Below are 16,132 nucleotides of genomic sequence, written 5' to 3'. Positions count from 1 at the left end.
AATTAATGACACATTAATGACACAAGAACTATGTCATACATTCTCCCAACTGTTCCATCTTTTTCCAATTTAAAGTTGTAGATTTCAGATTATTTTCTTTGAAACATATTGCTGTCACTCAAGGACTGTGTTCTGTTTCTGTGTCTGCAGAATGACATTCATATGTTTGGGCCAGTCATAGCGAACTTCACTCTGAGACTAAATGCTACAGAAAAGGTACAATTTTCCTCTTTCTGAACTGATTGCATTTGTCCCTGTCAGCTGCAGTTGTATATTTGTAGAGCAGGGGGCAGTGTGCACTAACACAACACAGCACTCAGAACTAATCTTTACTGACAAACGTTGGTAAAAACCTGCTCACTCATCATTTTTTCTGAATTGGATAAAATTAGGGCTTTTTTGGCTTTTTAACAACCTCTAATCTTCTGAAAATGCTTTACACAAGGTTTTACATCATTGTGAACATTTGATGGAACTCCCTTACTCCAGAGAATACCACTTTATTTGTAATTATTTTGTTTATTGGATAAACAGGAGAGAAAGCCTTTCAAAGCAAAAAATCTACATACATACATACATACATACATATATTTTTTGTTACTTCCAGTAATTATACCCTAAATCACAGAATAAACCCATGCAACCCACTACATCCAACTCACCTACCAACACCCACCCCACCACCCGCCTTTGCTGGCAAGACAAGATTCACAGACTACGTGAAAAACAAACAAAGATTAATGTATGCAAAACTAATCAGACAGAAGGGGAAAAACACCCCAGCTCTATTAGAATTGCTGTTATATACTTGGATTTTCAGACTGGTTGATCTCAGAGAAAAAGGGGTCTATATGTAAAAATATGAGAAAAACATATTTTGGACAGGGCAGCATGGTGTCACAGTCACACAGCTCCAGGGACCTGAAGGTTGTGGGTTCGAGTTTCGCTCCGGGTGACTGTCTGTGAGGAGTTTGGTGTGTTCTCCCCGTGTCCGCATGGGTTTCCTCCGGGTGCTCCGGTTTCCTCCCACAGTCCAAAAACACGTTAGTAGGTGGATTGGCGAGTCAAAAAAAAAAATAAATAAATATGTATATATATGTAAGTGTGTGTGTGTGTGTGTTAATGTATTTTTATATGTGTACCATGTCCTTGGGTGTGTAGAAAGGCACCTAAATTTTTTTTTATCATTTTTATTATGTCTCAAAAACCTTACATCTGTTGTTTCATGTTTGTTGTAATTGTGGTAAATTCATTTTAACTGTACAGAAAATTTAGACCAGATTAGCCATTCTACCCAGCACTTCAACAGTTATTACAGGAACATGAACATGAACACAATTATTTTTTAACCAGGTGTATGTATGTGCGCGTGTGTGTGTATGTGTGTGTTCTCAGGTGTATGTGAATCATGCACTGCACTTTGCTGGATTCTGTGGAGCATTCCTGGGCTCCACGTTGCTGTTCTCTGTCACACTGCTCTTCGCCAGCTTCCTCAACAAAAAATGCCACACAAACTCCCCTCAATCCTGGGTTTGTCTCTGTCTCTCTCTCTCTCTCTCCCTCTCTCTCACTCTCACACACACACACATACACACTTAAATATAGTGATGGGAAGCAAGTATTTACTAACCTTTTGTGATATAAAGCACAATTAACCACTTATTTCCACTTACTGACTTTACATAGAAAATAAAATGTTTTTGATTGTTTTTATTATAAAATTATCATCGTTCAGAGGAGGATGGACCTGAGTGGAGGAGCTGAGGCAGATGAGGCTGTCTGCAATATCAGTGAATCAGCAAATGAGGAGGCAGCATTTGAGGATAAAATTATCAGCATTATGGCACTGGAAGAACCACAGAATGTGTTTCAAGCACTGGACAAGTGAGGATCAGACACTTAATTCCTCACCTATCACATAAACCCTCTCTAGGTCTAGAATCAAATGTGACTCAATAACATTACCTCCAATTTAACTCTAATCACTAACTCCAATTTCCTTCTCAGAACCTTAATCTGTAAGCTCTTAATTCCAAACCCTAAACCTCATTAACTACTCCCTGGTCTCTAACCACTGATTCCAAATCCACACTCCTAATCTCCAAAACGTGAGGACAAAATTTCCAGTCAATAATCTGTAGCTCATTATTTCTTACAATTAAGCCCTGAAATTGAATCAGAACTGATCATTACGTTCCAATACTCAAAAACACAAATGGCAAGAACGGTTAAAGTACCCCAATGTTGTTCTTGAGAAGGTACAGTTTCATGACTCGCCAATAACTTTGGGGTGAGTGAATGGTGAATTAATCATCTAATCATACCTAATCTCATTAATGCTGTCTGCCTAAATGCAGTTAAATATTCACTGGAATCTAGCCTAAATCCTTACTAGAAGAGTAGAGCTGAATAAATCACCTTGATTTTAGAGGAAATATTGTGTGAGCAGGCACCTGTTTATTTAGATTTTCTGTTTTGTTTCTTGTTCTCTGTGTACCTCAGTTTGGAGATGTCCACTCTGCTGCGAGGGGCTTTAGCAGTGGAGCATGTGAGGGTACAGGTAGTAAAAGGTGTGTTTGGGGTGCTGCTGGGCAGTTTAGGGGCAGCAGGACGGCGTGTGGTGACCGTGCTCCTGGGTCAGGTGACTGGGATGGAAGGGAAACTGCAGGAGGAGCAACGGGCACGTTTGGCCACTCTCGCAGCGCAGTGCACCATGGAAACACAGCAGGAGATGGAGAGCCAGCACCACACACACACTACTGAAAAAACACAAGCTGAGAGGTTATTCCAGCACGCTGAGCAACAGGTAACACACACACATACAAACCTGTAAATAAATATAGTGCCTTGACATTTGAAATACCTAGGTATATTTTGGTGTAATATTGAAATTAATTAAGTAAGAATATAGAACAATAAATAAAGAGTCTTAAGGCTAGGGATGCACATTCTTTTAAATACACATTGACATATGCATTGCAATGGTTTTGAAAAAAGCTCTATCTGAGTCAAGGTAGTGTCGCACTTGCACAGCTCCAGGGACCTGGAGGTTGTGGGTTAGATTCCCGTTCCAGGTGACTGTCTGCGAGGAGTTGGTGTGTTCTCCCCGTGTTCGTGTGGGTTTCCTCCGGGTGCTCCGTTTTCCTCCCACAGTCCGAAAAAACACACATTGATAGGTGCATTGGCAACTCGAAAGTGTCTGTAGGTGTGAGTGTGTGAGTGAATGTGTGAGTGTGTATTGCCTTGTGAAGGACTGGCACCCCCTCCAGGGTGTATTCCCGCCTTGTGCCCAATGATTCCAGGTAGGCTCTGGACCCACCGTGACCCTGAACTGGATAAGCGGTTACAGAAAATGAATGAATGAATGAATGGGAATATGTTAGGACACTTCATGATAATCTTAGTCTTTTTGAACAAATTTTACGTATAAACATTTGAGCTTCATTCGAACAATATTGACTGATGGAGCTTATATAACTAAACAAATAAAAGTGAAGAAATTATATAAATGTAAGTTGTAAAATGTAATGAACAAAAATGAACATTTCTTGTGAGGCAAAAGTTAGGACACCCTATGCCCTAATCGCTGGTATTTCCCCCTTTGGCTGAAATAACCTCAATTAGATGTTTCCTGTAACCATCTATCAGTCTCCAACATCAACTGAGCAGTGATTTTTCCCACTCTGACATGCAGAATTCTTCAAGCTGTGTGATATTTGAGGGGTTTGAATGCACAGATTGAGGGGTTGAATGCACAGATCACCCCACAGCATCTCAGTAGGATTAAAATCTGGGTTCTGCTTTGGCCATTTCAGAACTCTCCATTTCTTACTTTTGAGCCATTATTTGTGAATTTACTGGAATGTTTTGGGTCATGGTCATGTTGCATTGTCCATGTCCACTTCAGCTTCAGTTTTTGGATGTTTTACTCAAGCACCCTCTGATACAGTGAAGAATTCATAGTAGATTCTATGATGGAGAATTTACCAGGCCCTGGTGCAGCAAAGCAGCCCCAAACCATGACATTTCCACCTCCCTGCTTCACGGTTCATATGGGGTTCTTGTGCTCAAATGCTGTACTTGGTTTTCTTCTGTTACTGTGTACTGGTCATTGTCTATGTGCTTTCTAGCAAACTTTAGTCTTGACCTGATGTTTTTTTGACAGCAAGGGTTTCCTCCTTGTGGAGTAGTTTCCTGATGGTAGATGTATGTACATTGGCATGAACTGTGACAAGAGCCACTTGTGGGTCCCGTGATGACATTTTAGGATTGTTGGAGACTTCTTGATGCATCTAGTGGTCTGTTCTTGGACTTGAACTTGTTAGGATGGCCTAACCTGGCCATGTTGGCGGGTGGTTTAAATATTCTCCACTTAGAAATCAGCCATTATACTGTCTGGAAAAAAAGTTTTTACAATTGTTTTGAGATCTTTTTACATCCATTCCCAGACTCATATACATCTATAACCTTCTTTCTGAAGGCCTCAGAGATCTCTTTAGATCTCTGCATTGTGATACCACTTACTTCAGCAATCAAGGGGAAAAATGTGGTGCATACAAACAATAATAAATCTAGGGGTGTCCTAACTTTTTCCTCACGAGAGGTGTACAGTTTTGTTCATCAAATTTTAAAACTGTGTTTATAAATTATTTCTTCAGTTTTAGTTGTTTAGTTCTCTCCATCTCTCAATACTGTTCAAATGATACTCATATGTCCATATGTTTAAAAATGTTCAAAAAGACAAAGGTTTCATAACTTTTTCATATAACTGTATATACAATGGGCGGTACAATGGTGCAGCAGGTAGTGTCGTAGTCACACAGTTCCAGGGACCTGGAGGTTGTGGGTTCGAGTCCCGCTCCGGGTGACAGTCTGGGAGGCGTTTGGTGTATTCTCCCTGTGTCCATGTTGGTTTCCTCCGGGTGCTCCTGTTTCCTCCCTCGGTACAAAAACACAACGCTTGTAGGTCGATTGGCGACTCAAATGTGTCCGTGTGTGTGAGTGAATGTGTATGTGTTGCCCTGTGAAGGACTGGCGCCCCCTCCAGGGTGTATTCCTGCCTTGCGCCCAATGATTCCAGGTAGGCTCTGGACCCACCGTGACCCTGAACTGGATAAGTGGTTATCATTCAATGAATGAATGTATATACATTTCTCAAAAAATAAAGGAAACACTTAAATAACACATCCTAGAGCTCAATGAATTAAATATTCCAAGTGAAAATATTTATTCATTACATAGTGTGATACATTGGGAACAAAATTGCATAAAAGTTATCAATGTAAATCAGAATTATTATCCCATGGAGGTCTGGATTTGGAATCATCCTCAAAATAAAAGTGGAAAAACAAATTACAGGCTAATCCAGCTTCAGTGGAAGTTCCTCAAGACAGGTTCAAATGAGGCTCAGTAGAGTGTGTGGCCTCCATGTGCCTGTATGACCTCCATACAACGCCTGGGCATGCTCCTGATGAGGCGGCGGATGTTCTCCTGAGGGATCTCCACCCAGACCTGGATTAAAGCATCAGTCTACTCCTGGACAGCCTGTGGTGCAATGTGGCATTGGTGGATGATGTCTCAGATGTGCTCGATTGAACTGAGGTCTGGGGAAGTGGCAAGCCAGTCTATAGTATCAATGCCTTCATCATGCAGGAACTGTTTACACTATTCAGCTACATGAGGCCTAGCATTGTCATTCATCAGTAGGAGCTCAGGGCACACTGTACCAGCATATGGTCTCACAATGGGTCTGAGGATCTCATCCCGGTACCTAATGGCAGTCAGGGTACTTCTGGCTAACACATGAAGGAAGAAATGCCTCCCCACACCATTACTGACCCACTGCCAAATTGGTCAAGCTGAAGGATGTTGCAGGCAGCAGAACATTCTCCACGGCATCACTAGACTCCGTCACATCTGTTACATGTGCTTAGTGTGAACCAGCTCTCATCCATGAAGGGCACCAATGGCGAATCTGCCAATCTTGGTGTTCTCTCGCAAATGCCAATCGCCCTGCATTGTTTTGGACTGTGAGCACAAGCCCCACTTGTAGACGTTGGACCCTCATACCACCAAAAGTGACCAAAATATCAGCCAGAAAGGATGAGAAAAAGAAATGGTCTGTGGTCACCACCTGCAGAACCACTCCTTTGTCTTAAGATTGTCTTGCTAATTGCCTCTCATTTCTACCTGTTTTCTGTTTCAGAAACAGCCACAGCAGTGGTCCTGCATTTATGTGAATCTTATGCTCCCACATCCAAAGCAGTATATTCATATGGGGCTTCCTGCATTGAATATGAGTGTGATTGCTACCAATGATAACATGTGGGTAGCCACAGCGCCACACACTGGGTAAAGGTAGTGTAGTGTGACATAATCAAATATTAGCGATGTGGTGTCTGGGATCCACCCCACCCCCCGACAAAAATCTAGCATGTTCAAATTTTTTGGATCTTTTCGCCTAGTTTGAAGTATCCTACAGCATGTTCCTTGAAGATGACCAATGGGAGGACAGAGCGCTCTCAAGTGCGCATATGTAAACACAAGAGAGAGAAGGAGTCTTCTCCTGTAGCTGTCAAGTGGAAAAACGAAACTGAGGAAATGCTCTTGATGTTAACACATTACCACAAGTTCCCTTTGCAGTACAGACAGTCTATTCTCTCCTCTTCTAAACACACAGGAATGGGTCCACAGTTGTGTTTTCTTCTATTTCTTCTTTTTGGAACACAAAATTGCCAGCAGTGCATACAGCGCTTCTGTAGTCATTATTAACACTTTCTTGACCCACCTCCCCGAGAAACTCTGAATTTACACACTGACACGTGTCAATAGTGTAGTGTTGCCAGTCTCCTGACCAAGGCAATGCACGAATTTATATTCGCTAAACTGACAAACTGCATGTCGTGAAAGACATATATATACACTATAAATAAATAAAGTGTAGTCTGATTCCAGAATTAGTTTGACCTAATTCAGTTCTATAACCTGTATTTTTTTAAAACTTAAGTAATAAATATTCCTTTCCAGCCAAACCTCTATACATCCTGTCCCTTATTTTTATGAATAGGGCTGTACTGCATTATAAAAGAAACAAAATGGCTTAAACATTATATATTGTACATCTCAGTCCATTGTCTATACTGAAAACATGTATGGTTTGTGTAATCATCAGATCGCTTTAGAACCTCACTTACACTGTAGAAAAAATAAAAAGAAAGTGAGCCATTATACAGATTGTCAATTTCACACATTAGTAATAGTAACACCTCTGGGATGATGATGGGCTTGATAATGAGTGACTACATTGAGTCAGCTCTGCTAGAGTAGAGACAATACACACAGACGTATAGTACAGGGGAACACAGAGGGTGTCCTGACGTTGGAAGAACCACGGATCAAACCTGTAATCTCCCAGTGACAGGGCCAGTGCTTATACCTCGCAACCATTTTATCACCCCATAAGATAACAGAAAACATACCTTGTCCGCCCCTTCTCCCTCACAGTGGTTTGCTCCACTGCCTCCACTACTACTGCAATATTTGAATTGTTTTATTGGACTTTTATGATTTTTATTCTTGCTTTAATTTTAACAGTTTCTTCTGTACAGCACTTTGAATTGCTTTTGTATGAAAGGTGCTTTATAAATAAACTTGCCTTGCCTTACTGTCATGAGGGTTTCCAGGTATTGCTGGGTATTTTTAGCAATATTGGCATTTTTTTTTCTAAAATTGCTCACAAATGTTTGTATACTCTCAGGGTGTTTGGGCTTGTTCCTTAAGTTATTTGCTCTTATCCATTGATTGCTTTTCTCTCTCCAATAAACCTGTTTAGTAAAGAGAAATTGCAGGTTTGACCTGCTGTTTATCTGCATGATTAATTATCTGTTAGATGAGATAACGCCACTATGCCCATATACAGTGCACCTTCTCAGGCCAATTGTTACTGGATAAACATGTTACCTGTTCCCCTTAAAACAACAGTACTTTGCTGCCTCTCTCAAGAAGTGCTCTTGAGAAATGTTGATCCCTCCAACATTGTAATGAAATATACATCCCTGCTTTTCTGATTGACTATATTTAGTATAAAAACACTGGTTGTGTTTGTGCAGGAGGCATTGGAGTGCACGATGCTGCTGGAGAAGCTGCATAAGCTGGAGCAGGAGCATCTGCAGAGAAGTCTGCTGGCAAGGCATGAGCAGGCGTCAGCGCAGACACAGAGACTCACAGCTTTACGTAGGAGAGTGGAGCTACACACCATCTTCAGCGAGGAGCTTGAGGAGGCAGCGAGGACCGGAGAGCTGGACGAGGAAACGGCCAACAATCTACTGCACCAATACTACACCTGTCAGGTGAGCTATCAGTATCAACACGTGACCAGATGCAGCAGGAGACTAACATATATGGACTGCTTGTGATGTTGTGATCTATTCATTGGCCAACAGTTCTTATACAACATCGATCCATACCCAGTTTGATCTGATGTTTACATGGTTTTAGATAATATAACCTTAGCTGCAACTAACAGGCATGTTCATAATTAATTTAACTGTTTGTTATGACTTGAGCTGCACTCATATGGCAGCCAGTTAGTTGTGTTGAATTTCTAAATGGAATTTGAAACAAAAATTATTTTTTTAATGTATTGTAGTAACATTTATAACTAGTCATTCATTAATATACAAACCACATTTCCAGAAAAATGAGACACTGGGCAAAATGTTAATAAAAACTAAATGCATTGATTGGAAAAAAAAAAAGTTTGGAAACAGGTCTGTGACACTAGGTTTGGGTTTAAAAAAAGCATCTAAGAGAGGCAGAGGGGAGAGGTTCAGCACTCTGTCTGAAGTCTGTAGGGACAAATAGTACATCAGTTCAAAAATAACATTTCTCAACTTCAATTACTAAACATCTTGGGGATTTCATCATATTTAGCACAAAATATCATTACAAGTTTCAAAGAATCAGGAGAAATGTGTAAACACAAGGGACAATGCCCAAAATTAATTTTGACTTGTTTCATAGTAAAGCGCACCATGTGAGTGGAGAAACGGTTATTTTATACACTGTGCAGTACATAGGATCTAGAGAATCTGTTACATCCTCAGAGCGCAGGGTCAGCGTGGTCAGATTATTTACCTGTAAACAGCAGGAAAAAATTTAACAAAATATGTGGCTTGTGCTTGTTGTCTCTTACACACTGAAACAAACATGAGTTAAATAATAAAGCAACACTTTGAGGGGAGTGTAACCAATTTCTTTGCTCTGCCTGTAGGACCAGCTGGAGAAGGTGCTTGATGTGTTTGTGGCTGATCAGAGGGCAAGTCTGAGTGAGCAGCAGGCACAGAGGCGTTTCCTGGTGCAGGGCCTTCATAGCCTGCAGGAGGCGCTGTGTGAGGCTCTCAGCTCTTCCTCACAGAACATCAACAGCTGCTTTTCAGAGATCCGCAGGTAAAAAAATTTCTTCTCATCTTTGTATCTCTGTCCCAAGTTTTTCTGTTTCTCCCTTTGGAAATAAGTATAGGAATGTCCTCCGGAAGTTTCACCAGATCCTGCATGATCTGTCATCACGGATACAAACAGACATGTATAAACAGTGTACATTTCGGACAGACAGATAAAGAAAGTCTTTAATAATGTACTTTTTGGAGCATCGGAAAGAATTACATTGGAGTGGGTTTTTTTTTTCCCCATTTATTTTGTGTTTTGCTGAACTGCCTGTAAGGCCAACCTGGATGAGGGTGTATTACATTGTTGTTTAAACTTGAGTTTTCTGTGTACACTGGTGTGATACAAAAGGTTCCATAAAGAACTACTTTTGTCAAAGACGTGTGAGTGTGAACAACCTTTTCAAGGTTTAAACTTAATGTAAATGTTCTTTACCAATTTAAAAGTTATTAACAAAATGGTTCTATGACATTGCTCCAAAACCTTATGTGAATCCCTCTCTCTCTCTCTCTCTCTCAATCTCTTCATCTTGATCTCTTCATCTTCCCACTATCAGTGGCTGGTGGCAGTATCTGAGTGAAGTTTCTGAGCGGGTTTAGTGATGGTGCTGAATTCAAACAGAATTGAAATGAGTGGCTCAGCCGGAGAGAAGCACTCAAAGCCCCGTTCTGCTGCTGGGGGAATTTAAATGGAGCACTAATGTGGTAAAGTTAGATCTGAATCCTCTGCTCATCTCGAAACATCAGCCTTAGACATAATATTGGATTTAACTTATTGTGAACCAGAACAAACTCAAATATTAATTACTGAAAAATTGCAGATCATTTATTTCATGTTTTTTTGTGAATGATCCGTTACTTGTGAATTAGTAAGCTGTGAATTGATATCAAAAGAACCAGTTTTGTAAAAAGGCATGTTGGCAAAAAGTTTAGTTTTTAGATTTGCAATGCCAAACTTTATTATGGCAGATGGTTAGTTGAATATCAAATCAAATTTACCTTCCTCCAAATATATTCAGGGATCCAAGTCATGTTTCAGTCTTAAAAGATGATAAGGTCTATAAGTCTTTATTAGTAGTTCTACAACCAATACAACAATTTTTTAAAACTGTATTCATTGTGCAAGGGGAGGATGTAAAAGTAATTATCAGATATTCAGATAATGCTGGGGTAATAATATAAAGAACACAGAGAGATAAACAAAAACTAAAAATGTGAAAGGGGTGGTATACATTTATTCATACACAAAATAAATACACATATGCCAATATATACTAATATACAAACGTATGAATAATCATGGCATTGTGGTGCAGCAGGTAGTATCACAGTCCCACAGCTCCAGGGACCTGGAGGTTGTGGGTTCAAGTCCCGCTCAGGGGGACTGTCTGTGAGGAGTTTCCCCCAATAATTTTTTCCTTGAAAATAAATTGCAGAGGATCGTCCAAATATTTGCATACTCCTGTATTTGCAGACCTATTTTTGATAAATACAACTTTAACAGGCTTTGCCTTAATCCATTTTGATGGTCTCTAATAATGTGAATACACAGAAAGTTGTTCAGAATCCTCTCAAACTTTCAGAGAATGCGATTATCCTCATATTCCCAAAGTGCCAACATTCATATCGCCTCTCCCATCTCAGTCTCTGTAGAGAGGAGTATTACAGCCTGCAGCCATGCGCCATCACACACACTCGCTTTCATCTCTCTAAAGAGGGGAATGAGTTCCTCCATCTGGAGGCAGAGCGTCTCCATCCACTCGTGTATAATCGCATCAGATTTTGTAATCGACCTCTGCCCTCCACGATTGGAGAGATCTGAAATTGTGTAGTGCACGGGTTTAAGATAAAAGCTGAATCTGTGGCTACAGTTTAGAGAGTACTCATCAACAGTCACTCTCATACTTCTAAAATCTTCACTCATCAGGCTAATTTTGCCTTCCAGTCTCAGTCTCAGCCCTGTCACAATAGCCATATTTTGTGGTCGATATATTGTCCCCGCATTAACTGTGCTAAATAATATTATTGTCATTTTAAGACCATGTTATGCCAGTGATATAAAGATAATGTAATAGCATGGTAACGTCTTCATCCTAAGTATATAATATTATTAAGAAATTCCCAAAACTAGTACTGACTGAGTGACCTTCACACGCTCACTGTTTTCAGCACTGCTTTAAAAACAGCAGATTCTGTAGATTCTGCAAGGGCTCAGAAGTGTTTCTGAAAAGAAATCAGTGCTCTTATTTCTCTGCACTCATCGTGTCTGTTTTGCTATGTTTAACATTGTCTTTGCACTCTCATATATAAATGCATGTCCAGCGTTGTGATTGGACAGAGTCAGATGAGGGAGCAGTGCAATTCTTGTCTCGTTTCATCTCGTTTCATCCTGTGTATTCTGACTTAACATACAGACCGGGCTGTTTTGTTTCACAGTGTGTAGGTTGGTGGACTCCAGATCCAAACATTAATATGAATATGCTAGGAATATTTGATATTTAGTGATAAGTTTTAAAGAAATAGAAAATTATGTATCTCTATAGACTGAATTACAGCTTCATTGCATTTTAGCTTTGCATTTATTTATTTTTAACTACTGAGAAATGTGGACATGTGCAGTTGTATTAAAAGTTTCAACTGGCAGAAATCTGAATGAAATATCATTATGTTTTCATCTACTTTAATCTTTATCAGAGAGCTCCAGAAATTCTCTGTGAGTAATGCATTGCTTTTTCTCTCTTTCATCTATATCCACTTAGTCTCTGATGAATGTGTGAGTGATGTTCAACATCAGAGGTTTTTCAGAAGGCAGTTTTGTACTTTCTGAGTTAAAGATTAACATGGAAACAAGGCTTTTGGATCTGTGGTTTGGCTTTAGTTAAAAAGGTGCAGCATAGAGCAATCTCTACATGAGTCATATGTATTTCCAAACATTTGTGGACACCTGCTCATCTTTATTATATTCTGAATTCAAAGGTATTAATTGGAATGTGTCCCTAGATTCAGATTCTTGCAATGCTTTTTAGATGTTGATGTGAGAATTTGAGTGCATTCAGTTACTGATACTGGGTGATTGGTTCTGAATCTATAGTACCACTTAAATTTAACTCAGAGGTATAGGATGTTGCTCCACATCCCAGTGCTGAGGGGTTTTTAACCTCTCTGGTTTACTGTTGGGCATGGTGGTCTTAGGCTCATTTGTGACTGCTTAAGAGCATGCCACAATATTGTTCAGTGCTTTTCTCTGGAGTTTTAGCAAGCTGAATTGTTTCAGGTAAACAAAGCTGGTAAACACACTGTTTATTCAGAGCACTTTATTGATTACAAATACAACACCTAAGAGAAAGAAAGGCCTGTCACAATAGCCATTTTTTAGTTATTATTTATGTCAACATTTTGTACCAGTAATGCTTTTGATATTTTGGCAGTAATTATATTATTGTTATTTTAAGATAATTTAATTTCACTGATATATTGATAATATAATAATAATGCAATTACAGTCCTTTATTAAGAATATTCAGACATTGGAATTAGTATATTCAATGTATAAGTAAATATTCAACATAAAATAAAACATAAAAAATAAAACTGTTTTTAAACACACAGTCTCTGTTAAGTTAACTTTTCTGTTTTCTGCTAGTTATAGCATACAAAGTTTATATATAATCCAATTACATCACACAAAGTAGAAAGATATTTCTAATTTTTAAAAATAAAGAAATTTTAAAAAACTTTTTTCTTTTTTTTAATACTAGACAACTTATAGTAACATAAATATTAACAGTTATAAACTGTCTATTCATTCCGTCATTTTCTATGGGTTTGTGTGTGGGTGTGTAGGGAAGGCTGTCTCTCTGATCAACAGTGTATGGAGCAGTTGGAGCAGGCTCAGTTGGAGCTACTGCGGGTGAAACAGACACTGGAAGATACACTGAGCCGCGAACGCAGTGCCATGCACTGTAATATCATCAAAAGGAGACGAATGCGAATATCTGAGACGGTGTGTGTTTATCTGAGTTAGCTCTGAAATATGAATCAATTTTAAAGGAAAATTTCAGTTTTCACTGAAGTTTTCAAAAACCCAAAAGTTGCAGTTGTTTTTTCTTGCTTACATTTCAAGAAGGATGTCTTAAACTAGTTTTATTTGGTAAAAGAACTCTGTTTTCTGTTTTTCTCTGCTCACTCTGTTCTGTAGCTTAGTTTTTGCTAAAGGTTCATAGTATTTTAGGTGGCATAAAAAGGTCTACAATGAAATTAATACAGTTTATCACAATTATTTCAGGGATACTATATCAACCACAGGCCTAGTGTTTACCTTAAAGTAACCTTAAAGTAACTGAACTCTCTGATTATAAGGAGTGTCTCTAAGGTATTGGACGAATAATGTACTATGGTCATTAATTATTTTCTAATAAATAAATTTTCGGTTCCATTCAGAAATAGTTCAGTTATGTTATTGAGGTTTTGTGTGTGTGTGTGTGTGTGTGTGTTTGTGTTTGTAGCTGTGTGAGCAGAAGTTTGAACAGCAGGAGTTACAGGGGATGTGTGAGGGTCAAGTGGATCAGTATCTGCTCCGGTGGCAGACACTCCTTTCTGCTCAGACCACACACTTGTCCGAGCTCATTACACACCTGGACCATGAGGCAGCAGCAGAAATACGCAAGGTTCAAACACACACACACACACACACCACACACACACACACACACACACACATACACACACACACATAATCAGTCAGCCATAACATGAAACATTCTTTGTTTATACATTGACTGCCCCACTGAGTGCACAGCAGCACTTTGTAGTTCTACAATTGTTGTCCCTCTGTGGCTCTGCATAATTTGTTATACCCCATTCCCCCTCCTCTCTAATGATCAGGACCCCCACAGAGCAGGTATAGTTTGGGTGGTGGATCATTCTTACCACTGTAGTGACCTTGTAAATTGTATTTTTAAAGTGATAGTATACGAAAAAGTGGTACAGAAACTACAAGGCACTTGGGTTTGTACAAAAACCTAAAATAATTGAATAGCGTCTGTGCACATAAATTTGTTAGTGCACCATGGCCTCAGAAGATTAGATGCTAAGATAAGTGCTGTGTTTTGTGAGAGTGTCCTCTGACTGACCTGTGCTGTGCCCGGCAGGTGCTGCTTTGTGTTCTGCAGGAGGCGGCAGTGGAACTGAAGGCAGTGGACCGTGGCGTGTCTGAGGCTCTGCGGGAGCTGGGGATTCCACACTGGCTGCTACAGAGGGAGATGGGAGGCAAGGCTGTGGCTGAAGCCCAGAAGAGACTGCGTGTGAGGGGACAGGAAGCAGCAGCAAGCCTGCAAGCAGCAAGGAGCTCCATCCAACAGAAAAGACACCAAGAGCTGCAGAAACAGGGGAAACTGAGAGAAAAACTGGCTCAGTACTACAGGTGAGATGGAGGTTTTTAATCTCTGAAAACCTCTTGTCACCAATTCCACCTATCAGTGAGTCTTGATTGAACACGTAGCCCCTTTTCCACCAACGTGGAACTGGTTTGTGAACCTATTTTGGCACATTTCCACCAACATAATTTCCTGAGCCAGGAAAGTTTGTTCCCAGCTGGAACCAAAGAATAGTGGGTCCTTTAGCATGAACCATGACGGTGTCAGTGGGAGTCAAGACAAAAAAGCTTCAGAAAGAGCTCTGAGCTTCAAAGAAAGCGTTATGACGCTGTGGAGCTGACTGGGTCATTTACAGAGTGTTATAGAAATAAATAAAAGAAAATAAAACAGAAACCTGCTGCTTTTCTGGATCTGTGATAAGTGCGACACAAAAGGAGATTTAGCTACTTTTCTCCACTGTTCACGAGCTCAGCAGGATGACTCAAAATATTTCCAGCTGTGAGAACACATCTGATACAGAAAATCTCTGTCTGTATGATATGTGCAAAAGGATGGAGTTCGTATGTAAAAAAGGCTAAAGAATACCGGCTGAGGCATCAGCAGGGATCTGTCTCCTGGTATTAAGATTGAGATAATTCACATTTCAAAATACAGACAAGGATTGTGTGTGTATGTATGTGTATGTAAGTATGTGTGTGTGTGTGTGTGTGTGTGTGTGTGTGTGTGTGTGTGTGTGTGTACGAGTATCACCTTTCCCTCTCTTGTGCAGGAGTGTGTGTACATCTCAGTGCGCTCTCTCTGAGTCTGACCTGCTCCGTGTGAGGTTGGAGTATGTGAAGTGTGTGTGTCGTCTGGATCGATGTCTAGTGCTGTCACATGCTCTCTCACGAGCCAGACCCCACCTCACAACGACCAAACCCCTTGTCAATAGCCCTGACCCCCGTGACCCCATGACTCTGGCAGAAAGAAAGGTAAGGTTCTCTCTCCAACACTCTTTTCAGTCTGATACCATGTCCACACAGATCCGTTCATTCATTCATTCATTATCTGTAAGCGCTTATCCAGTTCAGAGTCGCGGTGTGTCCAGAGCCTACCGGGAATCATTGGGCGCAAGGTGGGAATACACCCTGGAGGTGTGCCAGTCCTTCACAGGGCAACACACACACTCAGACCTACAGACACTTTTGAGTCACCAATCCACCAATCCACCGTGTGTTTTTGGACTGTGGGAGGAAACCGGAGCACCCGGAGGAAACCCACGCAGAAACAGGGAAAACACACCAGACTCCTCACAGACAGTCACCCGGAGCGGGA

At 40.3% G+C, this 16,132-nt stretch overlaps 1 protein-coding gene across 3 annotated transcripts in view; it reads left to right on the top strand.

Moving 5' to 3' along the window:
* LOC136665450 (limbin) overlaps window positions 1–16,132 on the top strand; it is a 32,206-nt gene that overhangs the window by 4,145 nt on the left and 11,929 nt on the right. For all 3 annotated transcript variants that reach the window (XM_066643089.1, XM_066643091.1, XM_066643088.1), the window contains exons 7-16: window positions 151–216; window positions 1,396–1,530; window positions 1,736–1,884; window positions 2,503–2,806; window positions 8,109–8,348; window positions 9,272–9,447; window positions 13,287–13,446; window positions 13,949–14,110; window positions 14,594–14,865; window positions 15,588–15,789. In XM_066643089.1, coding sequence (XP_066499186.1) covers window positions 151–216; window positions 1,396–1,530; window positions 1,736–1,884; window positions 2,503–2,806; window positions 8,109–8,348; window positions 9,272–9,447; window positions 13,287–13,446; window positions 13,949–14,110; window positions 14,594–14,865; window positions 15,588–15,789 — 1,866 coding nt within the window. The remainder of the gene's footprint in view (window positions 1–150; window positions 217–1,395; window positions 1,531–1,735; window positions 1,885–2,502; window positions 2,807–8,108; window positions 8,349–9,271; window positions 9,448–13,286; window positions 13,447–13,948; window positions 14,111–14,593; window positions 14,866–15,587; window positions 15,790–16,132) is intronic.

This window comes from Hoplias malabaricus, chromosome 13 (assembly GCF_029633855.1).
Source record: "Hoplias malabaricus isolate fHopMal1 chromosome 13, fHopMal1.hap1, whole genome shotgun sequence".
Classification (NCBI taxonomy): domain Eukaryota; kingdom Metazoa; phylum Chordata; class Actinopteri; order Characiformes; family Erythrinidae; genus Hoplias; species Hoplias malabaricus.
Note: the sequence above shows the minus strand (reverse complement) of the source record. Positions and strands in the feature narration are given on the sequence as shown.